General features: G+C 42.2%; 1 protein-coding gene across 2 annotated transcripts; it reads right to left on the reverse strand.

Annotated features, from left to right (window-relative positions):
- On the reverse strand, positions 1-15,580 carry LOC102942446 (serpin B10). 2 transcript variants are annotated; one of them, XM_037893254.2, is made up of 9 exons: positions 15,305-15,580; positions 13,587-13,619; positions 12,868-13,045; positions 9,672-9,788; positions 6,224-6,358; positions 5,701-5,818; positions 4,592-4,734; positions 2,609-2,776; positions 1-1,275 (listed from the first exon to the last, which is right to left on the reverse strand). In XM_037893254.2, the coding sequence occupies exons 1-9, from the start codon at positions 15,370-15,372 to the stop codon at positions 871-873; spliced, it is 1,365 nt and encodes a 454-aa protein (XP_037749182.1). In that variant the 5' UTR covers positions 15,373-15,580; the 3' UTR covers positions 1-870. The 2 variants fall into 2 exon arrangements, with proteins under 2 accessions (XP_037749182.1, XP_007058880.3); XM_007058818.4 differs by lacking the exon at positions 13,587-13,619 and having other exon boundaries at positions 15,305-15,577.
- Positions 15,581-19,126: the final 3,546 nt, after the last annotated feature.

The following is a 19,126-nucleotide window of genomic DNA, read 5'->3' on the forward strand; positions in this document are numbered from 1 at the left end:
TGGTTGTAAGAAAAATGCATTTTATTTCTTATAGTTCACACAATTGTTTCTTGTATAGCACTTGCCCATTGGCCTGTTATCTGCAGAGGAAACAAAACACTTGCAAGCAGTCTGCAAACAGGAAAAAATGCCATTAGAAATGTAAAGATTACAAAACATTTATATTCAAATAGTTTTATTGCATTGCTGGCCATGCCTTTGTTAACTCAGTATAATTCATGAGACTGTGGGCCACATCGTCATCTGGTATAATTGGCCTAGCTCCATTGATTTCAGTGGGGGTGGTCCAGTCTGCACCTACTGAAGATCTGGCCCTGTTTGTGTACTCTTTGTGTGCCTGCACAGGTAAGTGTTTTATTCCTGAGATGTATTTCTCTAGATCAAACTTGTTCTTCTGCTTTATAACATAAGAACATAAGAATGGCCCTACTGGGTCAGACCAAAGGTCCATCTAGCCCAGTATCCTGTCTTCTGACAGTGGCCAGTGCCAGGTGCCCCAGAGGGAATGAACAGAACAGGTAACCATCAAGTGATCCATCCCCTGTCACTCATTCCCAGCTTCTGGCAAACTGTATAGTTGTACAGTATTAAGAAAGAGTGCAATTTACAGTCATTTAGAAAGCAACCAGTGCATTTTTATTGTGCTTTTGAGAGTCGTAGCCCAATATTATCAAGTCCTCTCACCACATGAACAGAAGAGCAAAATTCTTAGTAATTTGAATTATTTGTTGTTCCCCAAGCTACAAAGATTAACGAATAATACAGGAAAGTGAAGTAAAATTACCCAAGCTATTTAGACATTTGAGGCGTTGTCTTTATGGTACATTCCTGCTGCTGCAAGATCCTGTTTAGCAACAGAAATCTGAGTTTTTACGGGGAGCAGAATCTGCCAAAGAAGAGGATGGTGTTAGTTTTATTGTGCCTGATGAAGAAGAGGAAAGGGTGATCTGCTGCAAACTGAATGGCAGAAATGAGACTTCGTGCTGGCATAGAAGCCGCACTGGCAGCTGCAGCCTCAGTGCCTTCTTCATTGATCTCCACAAAGCACTTGTGAAAAACGTTTGACAAAACCAGATCATTTTTCTCAGTCATCCCTCTGAAATCAGCTCGGTTCTGACTGAAGGCATCTCGCATACCCATGCTGCTCAAAGTAGATTTGAGGTCATAACTCTCTTCCATTTTGATCCTGGGCAGATACACGTCCACTTCAGTTTTCTCCATCATTTCTGAGCTGGTCCATCTGGATAATGTCCCATACGTCAAGTCTCTTTCTAGCTACAGTTAGTTAAAAAAGAGAGAATCAAAAATTACACAGTGAAAATGAAACTTCCTTAACATTGATGTCCTTCACAATCCTGAATGGAGAAACTATAGAGATGGTTTATAAATATAGTGAAGATCACTGAAAAGCTTCTGGCTAGTTTACAGGTGTTTTCTCAACTGTAAAGCAGCGTGTTTTCTTACAGCAGGTTCGTGCAGTAACTGGAAGTTCGAACAGACTTTAAAGCCAGAAGGGATGATCATGATCATCTAGTCTGATGTCCCGCACATCACAACCCACAGAATCATACCCAGCCGCTCCTGCAATAGACCCATAACCTCTGGCTGAGTTACTGAAGTCTTCAAACCTTGATTTAAAGATTTCAGGTTACAGAGAATCCACCATTTACTGTAGTTCAAACTAGCAAGTGACCCATGCCCCACGCTGCAGAGGAAGGTGAAACCCCCCTGGGTCTCTGCCAAACTGACCTGGAGGAAAATTCCTTCCTGACCCACAAAGTGCATACTTTCAGTGTTGAATTTTTGTAGTGTAATAGCAGCAGAGTCCTGTTTTACATGATAGTAACCCAGTTAATTTACTGTTGCATCTGTTGAGCCTCTGGCATTCTAGCTTACCTGCATGCAATCTACCAAAAAAGTATGATTGTTAATTAATTACACATATACCTAGTCACTATTTGTTAGCTGAGTTGTTCTAATATATATTTTTCCTTATTTAAAATATTGATTGTATGAAAATATATTTGGAAACCCGCCCACCTAGTATTTTTTCAAGAGGGGAGCTAGAAAGGAAAAAAAAGGGCGTTTCCATCATCCCTTCTTGGAACTGATCCAGCGGAGCTTTGCCCCTTGCAAAACGCCAATTAAAGTTAATGGGAGTCTTGCCAGAGGAAGGGCACTGCCGGCTCTGGTGTCCTTACAGATTAGTGCTGGGAAACCTTCAAAAGATGTAGATATTTGTTTAGTATGAAGTGTTCCCATCGATCCTGGCTTTTTGTCAAGGATTCCTGTAGTCTCTGGTTTTGCTTGGGCTGGAAGAACTGCCTTTCTTGCGGGATTTTGGGGCTTCTGCTTCTCGGACTGGATGACAGTAAGAAGTGCAAAAAAGTGTTGGGTCTATGAAAATCTTCTCATAGGTCAATAAAGGCTCAGGTTCTCTGAGTGTTAGACAAGGTTTGGGTCTGTCCTCATTTTTTCCTGAGGCAGATCTTTTCACCTGTTCCTAATACAAGAATGTAGCATCACCTACTCTCAGACAGCAGCCAGATAGACATCTAGGATATAAAAACAATTGAATTCCACGTATTAATATGATTAATTTCTTTACCATTTCAAGGCCAGTGGTGTCATCGTTGATGCTATCTGGTAGCAATATGAGCATGCTGAGGTCATCATTGACATATGGAAGCTCAACAATGTGGGTGTGCACTCTTTGTATGTAGGTCCAATTAAATTTCCCTCTCTGGAACATCATCTGCACTGGCTTAGTTGTATTCTGCAACAAGGCAAAGGAGAACAAATGTCACTTTTAAAGGATCAGGTGAAAACAATATAGTTAAGTATTAACGTTAATTTTTCCTGTGTTACTTATAATGAGTTAGGTTACTAAAAAGTGATACTTCACAGAACCAATGTATTTGTCACTATTTATGCTGATATTTCAACCTCTCAGTTTTGATATTGAGATTATGTCTGCACAGCAGTTTAAACCCAGGTTTGAGCCGGGGCTCAAGGCAACCCCCACTTGCGTCCACACTGTAAATGTCCTAATCCAAGGCTCAGACCTAGGGTCCCACGATCCTGCGGGGTGGAGGGCCCCAGCCAGTGTTTAACTGGGACCGAGCCCTGTTGGTTTCCTGTGTGCACACGGCCCTCACTTGACTCGGAACCCAGAAGTCCTCCAGATGTATCCCAGAGTTCCTAGTGCAGAGAAGCAGGCAGCGAAAGCAGTGGCTGGAAATGCCATTACTGCCTGGCTGAGCCTGTTCCCACTTCCTTGCTGCTGCGTGGAGCTTGCCCGGAGCAGGGAGCAAAGCTGCCAAGCAGGAGCTGGCTCCCAGTCTCTGGGATGTTGGGGGTCATCCCTCCTTGGCTGTGCTGAGCCAAGAGCTCTGTTGCTCCTCCTCCCTGCAGGGCAGCGCTTGATCCCAATCTGCTCTCTGTCCCTTGCTCCGAAGTCCCCCCGCCCTCCCTGGAGCTGCGTCTGCAGGGGTGCAGCAAGCACTGTGAGGGTGGTGAGTGGGAGCTAGCCCCAAAACTTTCTCACAGCCCCCTGGGGATCCCTGATCCCTGCCTCCCGGGGTGCAGCGGGTGCAGGGATAAGGAATCCCCACAGGGTGCTGGAGCACACTGCACCCCGGCCATGGGGGTGCACTTCGCCACTCCACAGCTGGCAGCAGCCAGGCTTGGAGGGGTGGGGGGGTTCTCTTCAGGTACCTTCATTTTATGTCAAACTTCAAAACAAACAGACAAGAATAAATAAAAACGCAACCAAAGAAAAACACCTTCACTGAGCTTCTCATTTTAAAAATTAAGAATTGAAAAGTTTCATTTCAATAGTTTGACAGCCCTGGAGACCTATGTCCTTATTCTCCTCAGTACAGGTGCACTTGGGCATTTTCCTGCCAATGTAACTTGGCCTAGAGCTGGAGAGCACAATTCTGAGATTAGAAGATAGTTCAGTAAAAGCCTTCTCAAACTGCAGTCATTCTACTGAGACAGCCACCAAAGGAGCTCATTATGCAGTTTATGTATCCTGTGCGCCTGTGGGCACCTGAGTCCCATCAGTAGCACCCTCACAGTTAGGAAACAGGGTGGGCAATAGGCTACAGTGTCAACATTGGTGGGTGGGGGGCACTAGGCACCTTGGAATATGTTTACTTTGACTCTGGTCTCTGCACTGCAGTGTGGATGCCAGAGCCCTAGGTTCAAGCACTGGTCAGAAACTTCTTAACCTAGGGTTAAAATGCAATGTAGACACTCAAGCCCAGGGTTCCCTGACACAGGTGAGCTGACTTAAGTCCCACTAACTCTAGGCGGACATTGCTGTGTAGACACAGCCTGAGAACAGACCTGAACCCTAAGTTTCACTTCTGTGTATTGTCAGTTCCTCTGTTGGTTGCATTGAGTGCGCTGTTTGAATTGCAGATACTGCAGGGGAATGCTTATGATTTAATTAAAACAACTCTGACACCCTGAGGATTTAGAGACTGGCAGGCTTGTGAAAATGGAGGGATTGAGGTCTCTCCCTAGCTTTTCTCTCTGTTCCAGCCCAATAGCATTTATGACATTTCATGGCTTAGTCACATACCTTGTTCATTCTGAAAGGCTGTTCCTTTGTAAATCCATCCTTAAATTTCTTTGCCCAGTTTCCTTTGAAGTAGAGGGCATTGACTAGGACCAGCTTGGTGAGTGAATCAACAGAGTTGACAGGCAGTAGCGCTTGGATTTTACCTTTAGGAAATAGGGACACAGTCATATATTTGTGCAGCTTTTCTGCTTGGAGCAAATGTAGGAATTGAGTTTTGGAATATGTGCTATTGAGACCATACTTGTAGAGCAGCTTTCTGTCTTAAGAGACTATTGTGAAATATCCTCAAACACTGGGCTGGGCTCTGTGGTCCCCTTCAGTGACTTTGCTCTACTCAGGCTTCCTCTTGCTAGTAATAACCCTGATTGATAATCTTAATCTACATTCCTCTCATGGACAGAGAAAGAAGACTGAAATAAAAAGGAAGAGGTGGGGATGTGTCAAAATAAAAAAAATCCAGTGTCGCCTCCAAGAGAGGAAACTAATTTTGTGTGAGGCTCATAGATAAAAGTACAATACAAAGATATAAGAGGCTCAGAGTTTATCGCACTGGCTGCAGAACCTTAACCTGGTGCTGAAACATCTTCACCCCTTTCTATTTTTGGAGGAGAAAAGGCCTACAAACCCCTCTGAGGAATTTCAGCATAATGTACTCTGTCATACTGTTTCAGGACACTGTTTATAACAGGAAATGAACCTCTCTGCATGGAATCCCATCAAAATGAAACACATTTTGCTATGTCAGTATAAGTATTTGTATCAGGCCCAACACTGTGGTATCTTATTGCCTTCAAACACACGAAGGTTAAATTGTTATCATAATATTTGTGCGACTGGAAAGCAGTAGTCATCACTGTTTTCCCCTGTGGTGTGAGTAGTGTTATAACTGAAAGGGAATGTCATTTTGGATTTGGTGTTATTGAACTTTCAAATGTAGCTATCTGCCTGCCTCCAACCGGGGCAGTGAGGCAGCAGCCATTTTGTGGTTTCGGTTCAAATGCAGACTGTAACAGAATGAATCAACATTTTCTCTCTCCCCTCAAACAATTTAGGGTGGGAAAATACATGATGTCTCTTTGTAAATGGTGAAAGAACAGTCCTGAGCTCACCTTCGGTCTGGCATTCAACACTGGAATTGATCTCTCTTCTGACTTCTGCTGCTGCTCCCATGAAATCAACAGCTCGTGGCTCTGTGTGGTAATATTTTTTAATCGATTGTAAATATTCCTTCAAGGCAAGAGAGAGACAAGTCTTACATATTATTTGGCAATATATCTATGCCAGCTACTGCCAAATAGAAAAGAGAGTTCACGTTATGACACAGTTTACTAGGAGCATAAAGCTCTGTCTTCACAGAAGCAAAATATTTTTAGTTATATATGTTATCAATCATTTACGAATGTTCATGTTTAGATACAGTCCAGTCCAGAAAAGCAAATTTAAAAAAACCCTCTAATCTTGATATGAGTATCTACAAAGAGTCAGTGGGAAATAAATCTTAAAGGATAATAAACCATTCTGCAGATGTAATTGAAATATTTGCATTTAGGTCTTGTATGGTTTGTTGTCATAGACCAATCATAAAGATGAATTGTATCCCCATTACACAGATAGATGAACTGCTTCACTTACTTTATTGAAAGGTGATGATTTCTCTCCATATAACTGGTTGACACTTTTAAGCAGGTAATTTTTAGTGGGTTGGTTAATTTCAGAGCTAAGTGCCTGAAACCCTACATGGATATTGCTTGAGTTCTCCAGATTGGCCTTGAAAGGAGGAAGAAATATTTTGGTTATTTATCTGCGATTTCTAGGGCAAGTGATTCAGAACTTCTAATATCATATATTGCACATAGCTCCACTGGTGACAGTTGCATGTAATATCCTGTACAGTTACTGAAGCAATTTTTTGTGAACTGTGTGTTGATATGAATGAGGGGCACTAAACCCATCAGTAAAATCTCCAGACAGTGGACACACCATAGACACTGTGTGAGCAAGAGGGAGCTCTGTAATACACTGAAATATAAAGTTATCTAGAGAGATTATTAAAAAACAAAGCATACGCACAGAGACAGTAACAGTACAGTTTCTGCACAGTGCATGGAGACTTAACTATATGATGCCCATTAGCATTTATGAAAGTCACATAACCAAAAATTCCCATATATCACATTGAAAGTTTGCCCCAAAATGTGTAGAACTAGTGATTCCAATATGGGCGGATATTGTTAGTTTGAAAACTGTTTGCATTGCTGCACATGAAGCAAGTAAAATTATGATGTCAACTTATTTAAGGAAGTTAAGCAGGGAGTCAGTAATTTGGGGCACAGTTTTGCAAGGTACTTATTACCTATGGGAGTTAAGAATAAATGAAGATAAGAATAGTCACACTGGATCAGAGCAATAATCCATCTAGCCCAGTATCCTGTCTTCTGACAGTGGCCAGTGCCAGATGCTTCAGAAGGAATGAACAGAATTTATTGAGTGATCCATCCCCTTTCATTCAGTACCAGCTTCTGGTAGTCAGAGGTTTAGGGAAACCCAGAGCATGGGGTCACGTCCCTTACCATCTTGGCTAACTGCCACTGATGGACCTATCCTCTATCCTCCATGAACTTATCTAATTCTTTTTTGAACCCAGTTATATTTTTGGCCTTCACAACATCCCCTGGCAACAATTTCCGCAGGTTGACTGTGTGCTGTATAAAGAAGTACTTCCTTATGTTTGCTTTAAATCTGCTGCATATTAATATCATTGGGTCACTCCTGGTTCTTGGGATCTGTGAAGGGGTAAACAACATTTCTTTATTCACTTTCTCCATACCATTTATGATTTTAAGGGCCTTTATCATATCCCCCCTCAGCCATCTCTTTTCCAAGACGAACTGTCTCTGTCTTTTTAATCTACCCTTTTATAGAAGCTGTTCCATACCCTTAAGCATTTGTGTTGCTCTTCTCTGTGGCATTTCTGGCATTATGTAATTTCCTTTCTTATTATCTATCCTATTCCTACTGGTTTCTAACATTGTTTTTTCACTGTCTCTACACACTGAGCAGATATGTTCAGAGAACTAGCCACAGTGTCACCAAGATCCCTTTCTTGAGTGATAACAGCTACTTTAGACACCATAATTTTGTATGTATACTTGAGATTAGGTTTCTGATGTGCATTACTTTGCATTTCTCAACATTGAATTTCATCTGCCATTTTCTTGCCCAGTCACCCAGTTTTGTGAGATCCTTTTGTAATTCTTTGCAGTCAGCTTTGAACTTAATTATCTTGAGTAATTTTGTATCATCTGCAAACTCACTGTTCTCCCCCCCCCCCCCCCCAAGATCATTTATAAATATGTTGAACAGCACTGGTCACAGTACAGATCCTCAGGTGACCCCGCTATTTACCTCTCTCCACTGTGAAAACTGTTTATTCCTACCCTTCATTTCCTGTCTTTTTAACCAGTTACTGTTTCATGAGAGAACCTTCCTTCTTATCCCGTGGCTGCTTACTTTGCTTAAGAGCCTTTGCTGAGCGACCTTGTCAAAGGCTTTCTGAGAGTCCAAGTATACTATATCCATTGGATAACCCTTATCAACATGTTGATAAGAACAAAGAATTCTAATAGATTGGTGAGGCATGATTTCCCTTTACAAAAGCTGTGTTGACTCTTACAACATATTGTGTCTGACCATTCTGTTTTTTACTACAATTTCAACCAATTGGCTTGGTACTGAAGTTAGGTTTACCAGTCTGTAATTGCCAGGATGGCCTCTGGAGTCTTTTTAAAAAATGATGTTGAGGGAAAAGTACAGGAAATACAATCCATTAAACTTACTATAGAAAATAAATTAGAGAAATAAAGATCGTATCAACGTTCAAAAACTGCAATGTGGCTCAGAATTTGGGAGCATAGTACATTCATGTCCTACAAGCACATGACAATGAAGGATGTATCAAACAATTTTAAATTTCTAAACACTCAGAAAGTTCCCTCAGCCCCACCTGCAGCACTTCCATAACCTCAAAACAATGATAAGCCGTTGCAAACGGTACGAGCTATGATTGCTAACAGATAGGGAACAGTTAGATCTAGACACTGGGCTTTATGCCAGTCTGTATGGTGAGCTCCTATTGGCAGAAAGTAAACCCCTTCTCCGCCAGTGAGGGCTTTGGTGGTGGTGTTGGTGGTGGTGGTGGTGTTGGCCAGGAACAGTTTGGCTGTCAAATGCGCTGATTAATTAACACCCTTGACCATCATCTGCTGTCAGGGCTTCTGTATAGCCAGCCACACTTTAAAGGTGCTGAACTGTAGGGTAGGGAGTTAGTGAAAAGACCATCTCTCCTCCACCATGGGGGAGTCCTACCAGAGATGCAGCAGCCCCTATTGGCACAGGGGATTGTGATTTGCTCTCCCTTACATCAAAAATGATGAATCAAGCACACTATAATGACTATAAAGGACTTGTCAGGGTGCCATAGAAATATTCTCTAACATGATTTTTTATGCCCATTTACACCCAGCACAATAATTTGATCTATATCAGAACATTTCAGCAAAGCAGTGTATTTCTTTAGCATTGTCATGGGGAAAATCTCTCCCTCTCAAAATCTCACACGCATGTCTCTTGTATGAGCCAATAATATCTTAATTTCACCCAGCACTGCATTTACATGTGTGAGAGCAGCCCTGGTGCTGTTGTAAGCAGGGATCATGTCTTTAAGAGTGCAGAGCACACTTCAATATTCAATTACTAGAAATTTAACAAAATCAAGAAAGGGAAAAAAAGAGAAAGGCAAAGAAACACAGAGAATGGTTGCAACTCTGCAGAGTCCCTCAAATGGCGAAATACAAGTCACACCTTTTGCAATTTACATAAAAGGTGAAGGGTTTCTCTCTTGTTGTATTAGGGACAATATTACAGGAGGAAACCTCTCAGAATACTGTACTCATTCATTGTGTACATTTAACGGGAGAAAGGCAAACCAAAGTGAATTCAAACATGGAAGGAAAGGCAGTCTAAAAAAGAAGGGAACATGCCTATAACCTGGACACCTTCAACATGTGTTTTGGTGAATTACCTTTTTAACACTGATACACGGATTTGATAGAAGCTCCTCCATTTTGGAATAGGCTCGTCGTGGTTTTATGGTTGTGATGTCAACTCCAGTTCCTCCAACTTTGTTAAAGTGAAGAACCTACAATGAGAATTGCAAACAGAATAGATGCGGTGAGAGATAGATCACTGTATATATAAGATCTTATGGTTAAGCAGAAGACTTGTGGTCAGCAGACCTGGATCTTGGTTCTGTTCTTGCCTCTGCCCCTGACTTGTTGTGTGGTCGTAGGCTAGTCACTTAGGGTATGGCTAGACAGTAGTTAAACACCTGTGGCTGGTGGGGTCAGCTGACTTAGGCTTGCAGAGCTTGGGTTGCAGGACTGTAAAATTGTGGTGTAGGCATTGGGGCTTGGGCTGGAGCCTGAGCTCTGGGAGGATCCCTGTGAGGGGGAAGGATCCCAGAGCGTGGGCTCCAGTCTGAGCTTGAACGGATCTTTTATTCCAGTTTCTGCCTGACTTAATAGTGTGTGGAATACTACCTCTGGCCCTCCGATGAGCATGCTATAAATGCACCACAGCTACCAACTTTCTAGAAACCAGAAATATAGCAGCAGCATCCAAAATGTGTAACAGCAAGCTAACATATGTGTGGGTCAGTGAAGTGCTATGCAGCATTGGGTTGGGGGGGTTAAGCCTTAGAGCCAGGAGCAGATGGTTTAAGGGGAATGAGGTAGGTTTGGTGAAAGGGGTCGTTGGCCTCAGGGGCAGAGGAGGGGGGAGTGTCTACGTCTGAGCTATGTGGAGTCTGGGGGGAGGTCCTTGCCCCTTGTAGGACGGAGGGTTGGGAGGGCAGGCCTCTGAGAGGTGGAGGGAGGGGGCAGAACTTTAAGCACAGTGACAGGGCAGTGCACCTCAAAGACTGCAGCTTGGTGTACCTGTCTCTCTCTAGGATCCCAGCCACAGTCCTCTTGTAATAATTGGGCCTCCCAAATTATCCTAATTGTGAGCTCAACTGTGAAAAGTGAGTGAGAGCTTGTAAAGTGTCACAATAACCTATAACAATAGAATTTGATAGGAAAAGTTGCAAAAGGGAGACAGACTGAATTAGTCCCAACAAAAAGACCCACTCCTGCAAGTCAAGGACTGTGTTAAGATCATGCCTCGAAAACAAGAAAAGTGGGGACTGGAAATCAGTGGACCAAAAGTGGCGTGTCAGATATTAGGCTAACTGTCAAACAAAATAATGAGGGATGGGGCATAGACGACTCATGCCTGATGAGGGGGGCACACAATGTAATGGGGGGGGGCACACGACCACTCCACGCATCACCTCTGGGAAGAACTTCAAGCCCCACCTCCCTGGGCCAGGGCAGCCAATCCTGCCAGCTCCTGGGAGTCTCGGGACACAGGAACAGGGAGCATGAGTTGGAGTCCTGCCCTTCCCCTCTCCCCATCATGTTTCCGGCTCACTTGGCCCCTGTCCCCGTTAGCCAGGCCCAGGCAGGAAGCGGAGTGGGGGGGGGGGGCTGCTGCCGCCACCGCCTCCCCAGCTGGGTTTTCAGGCAGACAGTGATCCTGAGTGGAGTCAGCTGGCATGAGAAGTGGCTCCATCCCATCCCCTCAGCTCCCTGCCTGGCCTGGGCTTTGTGCGGGAGGAGCCGAGCGAGCTGGAAGTGCCCAGGAAGAGGCACAGAAAGAGAAGGACAGAGCCACCCTCCCTTGGCGGCAGGCCAAACAAAGCAAGCCCTCATGGGCAGCTTGGCACTCGCCGAACCAGGGCAGGTACCCCCTGCGTGCCCTCTGTGTGCCCCCGCCCCCTGCTACGCTTCGCCTATGGGATGGGGTAGTCCACCGTTCACTCCCTCTTGGGGTTCTTAAAGAAAAGAGCCTTTGGGACTGGGAGGGGAAGGCAGATGGATGTGATCGCTGACTGACTGAAAGGAAAGAGAAGGGGAGGGAGTGAATGTCACCATCACAGCTGCCACCCCTCTGTCTCCTGGGACCCCAGGATCTAACATGGCACCATTTCACCTTTTTCTTCCTATTCCTGAGAGATGTCCTGACCAGACTGGGCCAAGAAAGAGGGACCCAAGTGACCTCACCACCTCCACTGTCTCCAGCTGAATCCCAAACACCACCTAAGATTTAAGACTGTCTCTTTCTCACCCCCGCCCCATTCACACTCTTTTTGTGCCCTTTTCCTTCCCCACCTTATTTCTTCTCTGACCAGCCAGGACTGCATGTTTTGCAACACTGCTGTAAGCCTGAGGCCAGAAAGGCAGCTAAAAGCCAAGCCCAAAACAGCCTGGTACTTGTACAATTTTTCCTGGTCTCCAAGTAGCTGACAAGATCATGTGCTGTGCCTGTGTTTCTCCAGCAGTAAGGTTTCAAGTGAGAGTCAAAGCCAGAGACAGTAGCTGCATTTTCTATCTTTGCTGTTCTTTTCTTTCCCCTTTTGTGTGTTTGTGTCTTGTTTTGCCTTCTAGGAAAGAAGATTACGCTTTAACAACAACAGCACCAATGACAGTTCCAGCTCATTTCAGCACACTTCTTCCCTTTTCCCCAGACGGACAGTTAGGGCATGTCTCCACTGCTATGATCGCTCTCCCGTCAACTCAGGCACTCCACCGGAATGAGAAGATTAATGTAAATTGACCAGAGAGTGGAGCCAGTCGACCCAGTGCGGCGTAGACGCTGCTGTGAGTCGACCTAAGGTACGTCAACTCCAGCTACGTTATTCACATAGCTGGAGTTGCGTAACTTAGGTTGACTTACCCCCCATAGTGTAGACAAGGCCTTAATGTCATCTTTAACACCATCTAAAAGGCTGTCAGACTAGGGGAGGTTTTCTCTTCAGCTAAGGGAAAGAGAACAAGGGATGTTGTTAAAAATAAAAGCCTTTTTAAATATATTAACTATTGTTCCTTCTTTTCTGTATCTTTAATAAAAGGTTTAAAGGAGTTTTAGTGGTGTGTTTGCCATGGTACCAAGCTGGCTGTGGTCTCTCTATACCAATCTCCAAACCTTGTTTTAAATTGTTTGATGTTGGACAGTGACAGAATCGTGTTAACAAATTTGACTTTTGGCCCCTATATTCCATCTAAATTAATACAGCAGTCCCTCACGCACATCAATAAGCACCAGCTGTGGTACAAAGCATGTTACTCAATAGTAGCAGCATTCCTCAAAAGCGGACATTCTCTGTAGTCCCAACTCACCTCTGCCATCTGATCTGCAGTGTTACCTTTGGCTCCGAGGTACACAGTGGCCAGGGTAGTTGAAATACTCCAAGGGGAAAACAAGATATTTGTGTTGGTTTGTGTCTTACACTCATGTTTGAAAAGATCGAGGGCAAAACTAGTGTTTGCCACATTCAGAGCTGCCATTATTTGAAACCTGGAAAGTGAGAGAAAAGAAAATACATCTTCAGCTGGCAGCTCATTGCATAATACTGGTGATTTCTGCCCAACCCTATTTCCCACTGAAGAAACTAAAGTGGATTGAAAGTTTCTCAGGTGCAGCTACCCTGAGAGCTAAGCTTTTCAGTGCAGGCAGCTAAATAGTCATTTGGACCTTAGTATGTGCCACATGTCTGTGTTAAAACACATTTCCCTCACTTTAGTTATTTCACAGAGACCCTTTTACAGTATGTTTGAAGCTTTTTCTTTTCAAAAGGCCTCTGATAGAATATATTGATTCTACTTATAGGTGTGACCCGAAGATACCTTGTGGCAATGAGTTCTGCAGGCTTATTACATATTGCGTAAAGTATTTTGTTTTGAACTGAAGGAAGCTCTAGGAGTTGAAGGAACACATTTCAGCCGCTCAGGAGTCAACCATCTGCTATCTGTTATTCATGGTGTATGATTGGCCATTTAAATTGCATGTAATTTTCTACTTCTTGATTACGCAGTGTATAATGAATACTCTTGCTCACCTGTGAAATAGGTAGATGCACACAGAACAGCTCCTTTTTTATAACAGAAGAAAGAAGGAGAACTAAATGAAACTGAATGGTAATAAATTTAAAGCAATAAAGGAAAAAGCTTTAAACAATGCAGAAATTTACCCATGGTATTCATTACCACAGGTACCATTGAGTCATCAAGAACTTAGTAGGATTCAAGAGAAAATTAGATGGTTAATGGCTAATGAGAACATTAAATAGTTATTTTAGCTATGATACAAATATTATAAGGGCTAACCCCTCATGGTTCATTGCATATGCCTGCAACTAACTGTGTTAGGCAGAAGCTTCCTCAATTGCAAGTTATTCCATAGTTGGCCACGTGGGACTTCTTGCACCTTCCTCTGGTATTAGCCACGACTAGAGACAGGATACTAAAGTAAATGAACCATTGATACAATTGTTTATGGCAATTCCAATGTTCCTGTTTGTGCAAACAAAAGCCCTTTGACTTGCAAGTTTGTAAAGAGTGAATAAATCAGAAAAAAAAACCATGGTCAAATTGATCATCCATTCAGAAAACATACAAATGTTTTTGAACACTGCTATATTCAGTGAGCTAGACTGCGAACTACTATATGTCAAATACCATGTATTCCTTTCTTGTCTTTCAAAAAGCTCCTGAAATCCTATCCCTTCTGTGAAACATTCCAGCTGTAACAATCTGTAGTCACTCTGACTTTATTCAGTATTTTATTTTTCTGCATGGTACTCATGCATGTCATTAGATTTCCAGCTCTTCAGGGCAAGGACTCCTTTTGGGGTGTGTGTGGGGAGGAGGTAGATTACAAATATACACACTATTACTATTTATATTACCCTTTGCAGCCCCAGATATGGAGCAGGACCGCATTGAGCTAGGTAAAGCACAAATACTGAACAAGACAGTCCAGACCCCAGACAGTTTCCAATCTAAGTACTATTTTGATGTAAATAATAACACTAGAATACAGTAACTTTAATATATACACAGGTCCGTACTCTATCCTGATTAACACATCACTCAGTGGAGTTGCATAAAATGTAAGTAGGCTTGGAAGGATTAGATTTTTATCAGTAAACATTGATTTCACCGTACACACAAACTGATGAAAAAAATATTTCCATCAATCATAATCAAAATTACACATACTCAAAGAAAGAAAAATGCTCCTTGGGAACATATTAGTGATTTATACTTTTGAATTAGGCTTGTTACAAATGAACTACAAAATGAATAGTAAAAATAAGTATGGTTTGTTGATTTAAGAATATTTAATTTGTATATTTTGATATTAACAGTTTGTGTATTTAACAGTTTAGAAAGCTTTAACATTTGAGTCTCAACATCTACTGTCATGACACAATCGTCTGACACACACACACACACCAATTTTACTCAATGGTGACAATTTAAATCCATACAGTTCTGAAAAATAGACATTTATCCAGCAAAAATTTTTAAAAAATCCAAATTCTGCCAAGTCTAAATGTAAGTCACAACAGAATTTGACCTTGTTGTTTATTTTTCTGTAAGAGATTAAAGTTAATTCTCTCTTCTAGACAGTGTCTGCTGTCTCGTTAAAATATGTTCCTTATTACTTTGCTTCCATGCAAAGCCCCTCCATGTATACTTTCTATGCATTTACTAACACCACAGCATATCCATGAGAATGAAAATGTGGAACCTATAGAAGTAATTACAATACCTTGTTTTGCTCGAGGATGAAGTCTTGCACTCAGCTTCTTTCTTGGGTTTGCTACAATTCACACACATGGTAGGCTGAATATATAGTGTTTCTTTCACCCCTCCCACAGAAAGATTTCCAATGACTCAGAATGTTGCAGTTTAGTTTTGCCAAAAGGGAATATCGCTATGGAAGCACTGAACCATCCCATGAGAGCTGGATGTAAAGGGATGGTGGGAATGATCTCATGTATGGGACTGGCTGCCACATTGTTACTACAGGCATTTCATGGGAACAGGCTAGTAATGACTTGAACCAGCACTACTTGAAACAACTGTTGCTTTGTAATGTGTCGATTTTCACATAATGCAATATTTGATTGCTTTCTCCCATGAGGTCATCAGTTAATGACCTGCAAGGGAGGGAGATGGAGAAAGGCCTTGTGACCCTTTTACTGCTCCATAATGTATGCAAAATACATGGGAGGGTGTATGTCACGGGGTTCAGGGGAATATATATATTATAAATATTTGCTTTTTCGTATTAGGTACTCAGGTCTTGTCTACCTATCGCAAGTGTAGAACTAGAGAAATTATAACATTACAAGAGAGACAAGCGTCAGAGGGTTGCTGAACAGACAGGGATTTTTCATCTGACTCCCCCCTGTGATTTAAATAGAACAGTTCTCTCTGAGACACGGGACCTTGCTGGCTACTCCTATGAGCTGTGCTAAGTTGCTTCATCACTTTGGAAGTCCATGCAACTTTAACAACCAACAAGATGGTGACATCCTTCCCCAGGCTCATTCCACAGAAAGCGTGAGGCCATGTCACACTGCGCCACTGCAGAGCGTCTTATGAAGACGCTCTATGCTGCCGGGAGAGAGCGCTCCCATCGCCATAAAAAAAACCCCACCTCTATGAGCAGCAGCAGTTCTCCCACTTCATAGCACTGTGCCCGTAAGTGCTTATATCGATGTAACTTGGGTAGCTCCAGGAGTGGAATATTCACACCCCTGAGTGACATAATTTTGCCGACATAGGATATGTCTACACTACAGCCTATGTTAAAGCAAAGGCCACTCTTTACCAATAACTGTTATTAGCCAAAGTGGATGAATAGTATCTAACTTAAAATTCTGTAGACGCAGCAATATTCACTTACCAGGCACTGAATCAATGTAGGTAATTCTGCTGTATATAGGATTTCAAGCTTCGGTCTCCAGGTTGTTTCTATTTTGACTTCCTCACAATGAGCATAGCATAGGAGGGGGCTCTGTTAGTCTCAGGTGCTGGGGTACTGGTTTGCACTTTGGAAAGTTATAATTATAACCTGTTTTTGTCTGTCATTTAAGAGACTTAATTTGGCTTGAATCATCTTGGAAAGCCTTCCCCATTCATTAGGTGAATGACAGATGTACTGGGCTCGTTTCATCCCGTAGCGTAATCAGTGGTGTTAGAGCGAGGATGTTAGATCTTGGGAAATGGTTGTGGTGCACTGTACACGCACGTGCAGTATAAGGTTAAATTAAAGACTTCCGTGGTTATTCAATATATTGTAATTTCTAAGTAGCCCAATATTTTTAAAGCTGTCTTCTCTTAAATCCTATTCTCTTGTGACATTTAATCTACAAGAAGTGCATATATTTTACACAAAATTATACTTAAAAGGATAATAAACATTAAATCAGTGTGATGGGATGAGAGAGAACAATAAAAAAACATCCTCAAGTTCTTCCATTTACTGAGGTTCTCCAAGGAAAACACAAAAGGGAGTAGAAAGTGTGCTGGTGATTTGGTAATTGAGGTACTCTTCCTTCTAAACTAATGCTAAATTAAGGCACCAGCATGTTGTTAGGAGACACTGGGTTGGTGGTGCTATCTTTCTGAAGCGATGTAAATGTGAGGCATTGTCCACTGTGGTCATTCAAGCTTCCTTTGTACTCTGTGCAGGACTAATGTTGACCATTTCAGTGACCTGGCAAATTTCCATTTGTGTAATGGCATTCTGCCTACGTCTCTTCCTCCTGCAATTAATTCAGTATTTTTCTTCACTTATTTTTCTAAACTGGTTAGTGTTTCTCTCTCTCTAATTAAAGAGATATAAGTTTCTTTCCAAAATTGAGGCAACAATGCATCTTCTATTATAAGTATTCTTCTCTTGCTCCCTTGTGAGTCTTGTTCAACTTTTTCAGATTGCTCAGGGACTGAAACTTTCCATGGCTGGTTTCTGCCAACAAGTGACTTGGTTTTTGAAAGTTTTGCCAAAATCTGTACAGTTGTTCATGACTCTTATTTGTTTACAGACACATTTATTCCAGTGAGAAATCTTGCTCATGCAGAACTCTCAGGTTAAAATTATTTGGTTCAAATTTGATGTGTTTTGTGGCTCTCTGTTGTATCTAAAGAATAAACCATGTTAGAAGGAAATGGATGTTGAGTATCTTGAAGTATCAAAAGTTTCTTCATGCCGGTGAAGCATAATATCTTTGTTCCGTCAAAATCTTCAAAACTGGCAATGTTTATATGCAGGGGACTATTCTGTTCAGTTTTTCTGCTTATTCAAAAGCACAATCTAAATTAACTTAAACACTTTTTGGGAGGGTGCAATTCATATATAAATTTACTACTTTGCTAACTATACACACCTTTAGATCTTGTATTCACAAAAATGCAGTCCCAGTGATGATGCAGACATAGGCAAGCAGCCTTGAAATTTTCCAGTTGACTTATAAGGCTAAAAGTATGAGGGGTAACCTGGGTTTCTCTGTAACAAAGCATAGTAACACTGAAACACACTGTGATTAATGATAGGTTTACAGGTAATATTCATGAACAGAAACTTCACTGAGATTCTTTTGATGTCACAGGGTGTGACCTTATGCCAGCTGCCTTGCTGCTGAATCAGAAAATTCTCCGCTTCATGTTACATTATTGTAACTGGCTCTAAGAACTTTTTTCTATCCCCATTTTTTCTGGAGGAGAATACCAAACAGAAACCAGTTACAACAATATAGCTTGGTATCAATGAACTGATGTGCAAGAGCAGGGCACTCTGGGGGCCTCTTGTTAAAACTTTTGCTTTTTTTTTTTTTTATTAATGCTTCTGAAAACCAAATGATTTTTCCTTTTTGAATGAACCAAATTGCATCAAACAGCTGGTATTTTCCAAATTTCACAGAGAAAGAATACCCCCCACCCCTGGCTTTCCTACATTGTCTTTACCCCCCGCTCTGCTCCTTCAAATTGTGCCCCTTCCTTCACTGTGCCATATTTTCACTATATCTTTCTAGGACAGAGTGTAAACAATTCCAGCACACATTATTTAATGTGTTCTTAACAAGTGGACTCCTTCTCTGTTTATAATTATTAGAACACACTGCTGTTTTATATGGGGAGAAATTAAATAGTGTAGAGGCTGAAATAGCTGCTGAGTACAGGGGAGGTGCAGGCCTTCTTGAGAGGTGGCTTCTTGCACTGTGCCACACTGACAATGTTGTGTTCAGTACAGCTGCTCCAGCTGGGGCTGGGCATTCTTCATGCATAGCCTTCAGATATAGAACTTACTCCCCTTTCTCTCTCCTCTTTCCCTCCACCTCCCCCGATTCTTAGTTAAAAATAACCCACATCTGTTTACACTTCTGAACAGACCCATATCTTCCTAGAAATGTACAATGATTAAACACACTTGTTTTCCCTTTCCCACACCTGACAAATATTCAGAGGAGCTTGTGTGGGGTCCCCCCCCACTTTCGGGGTACCTCCTGGGACTGGGGTACCACTGAGCCCATCTGACCCACCAGCCTTTCACACTGTGTTGCTGTGATGAGTTGGCAAGCTCTGC

This window comes from Chelonia mydas, chromosome 2 (assembly GCF_015237465.2).
Source record: "Chelonia mydas isolate rCheMyd1 chromosome 2, rCheMyd1.pri.v2, whole genome shotgun sequence".
NCBI lineage: Eukaryota > Metazoa > Chordata > Testudines > Cheloniidae > Chelonia > Chelonia mydas.

Coding starts and splice junctions, on each gene's coding strand:
- LOC102942446 (XM_037893254.2), bottom strand. CDS start 15,372: ATGTGTGTGAATTGTAGCAAACCCAAGAAAGAAGCTGAGTGCAAGACT. Junction 13,620..15,304: donor TCATCCTCGAGCAAAACAAG/GTATTGTAATTA, acceptor GTTATAAAAAAG/GAGCTGTTCTGTGTGCATCT. Junction 1,276..2,608: donor ACACCACTGGCCTTGAAATG/GTAAAGAAATTA, acceptor AACTAACTGTAG/CTAGAAAGAGACTTGACGTA.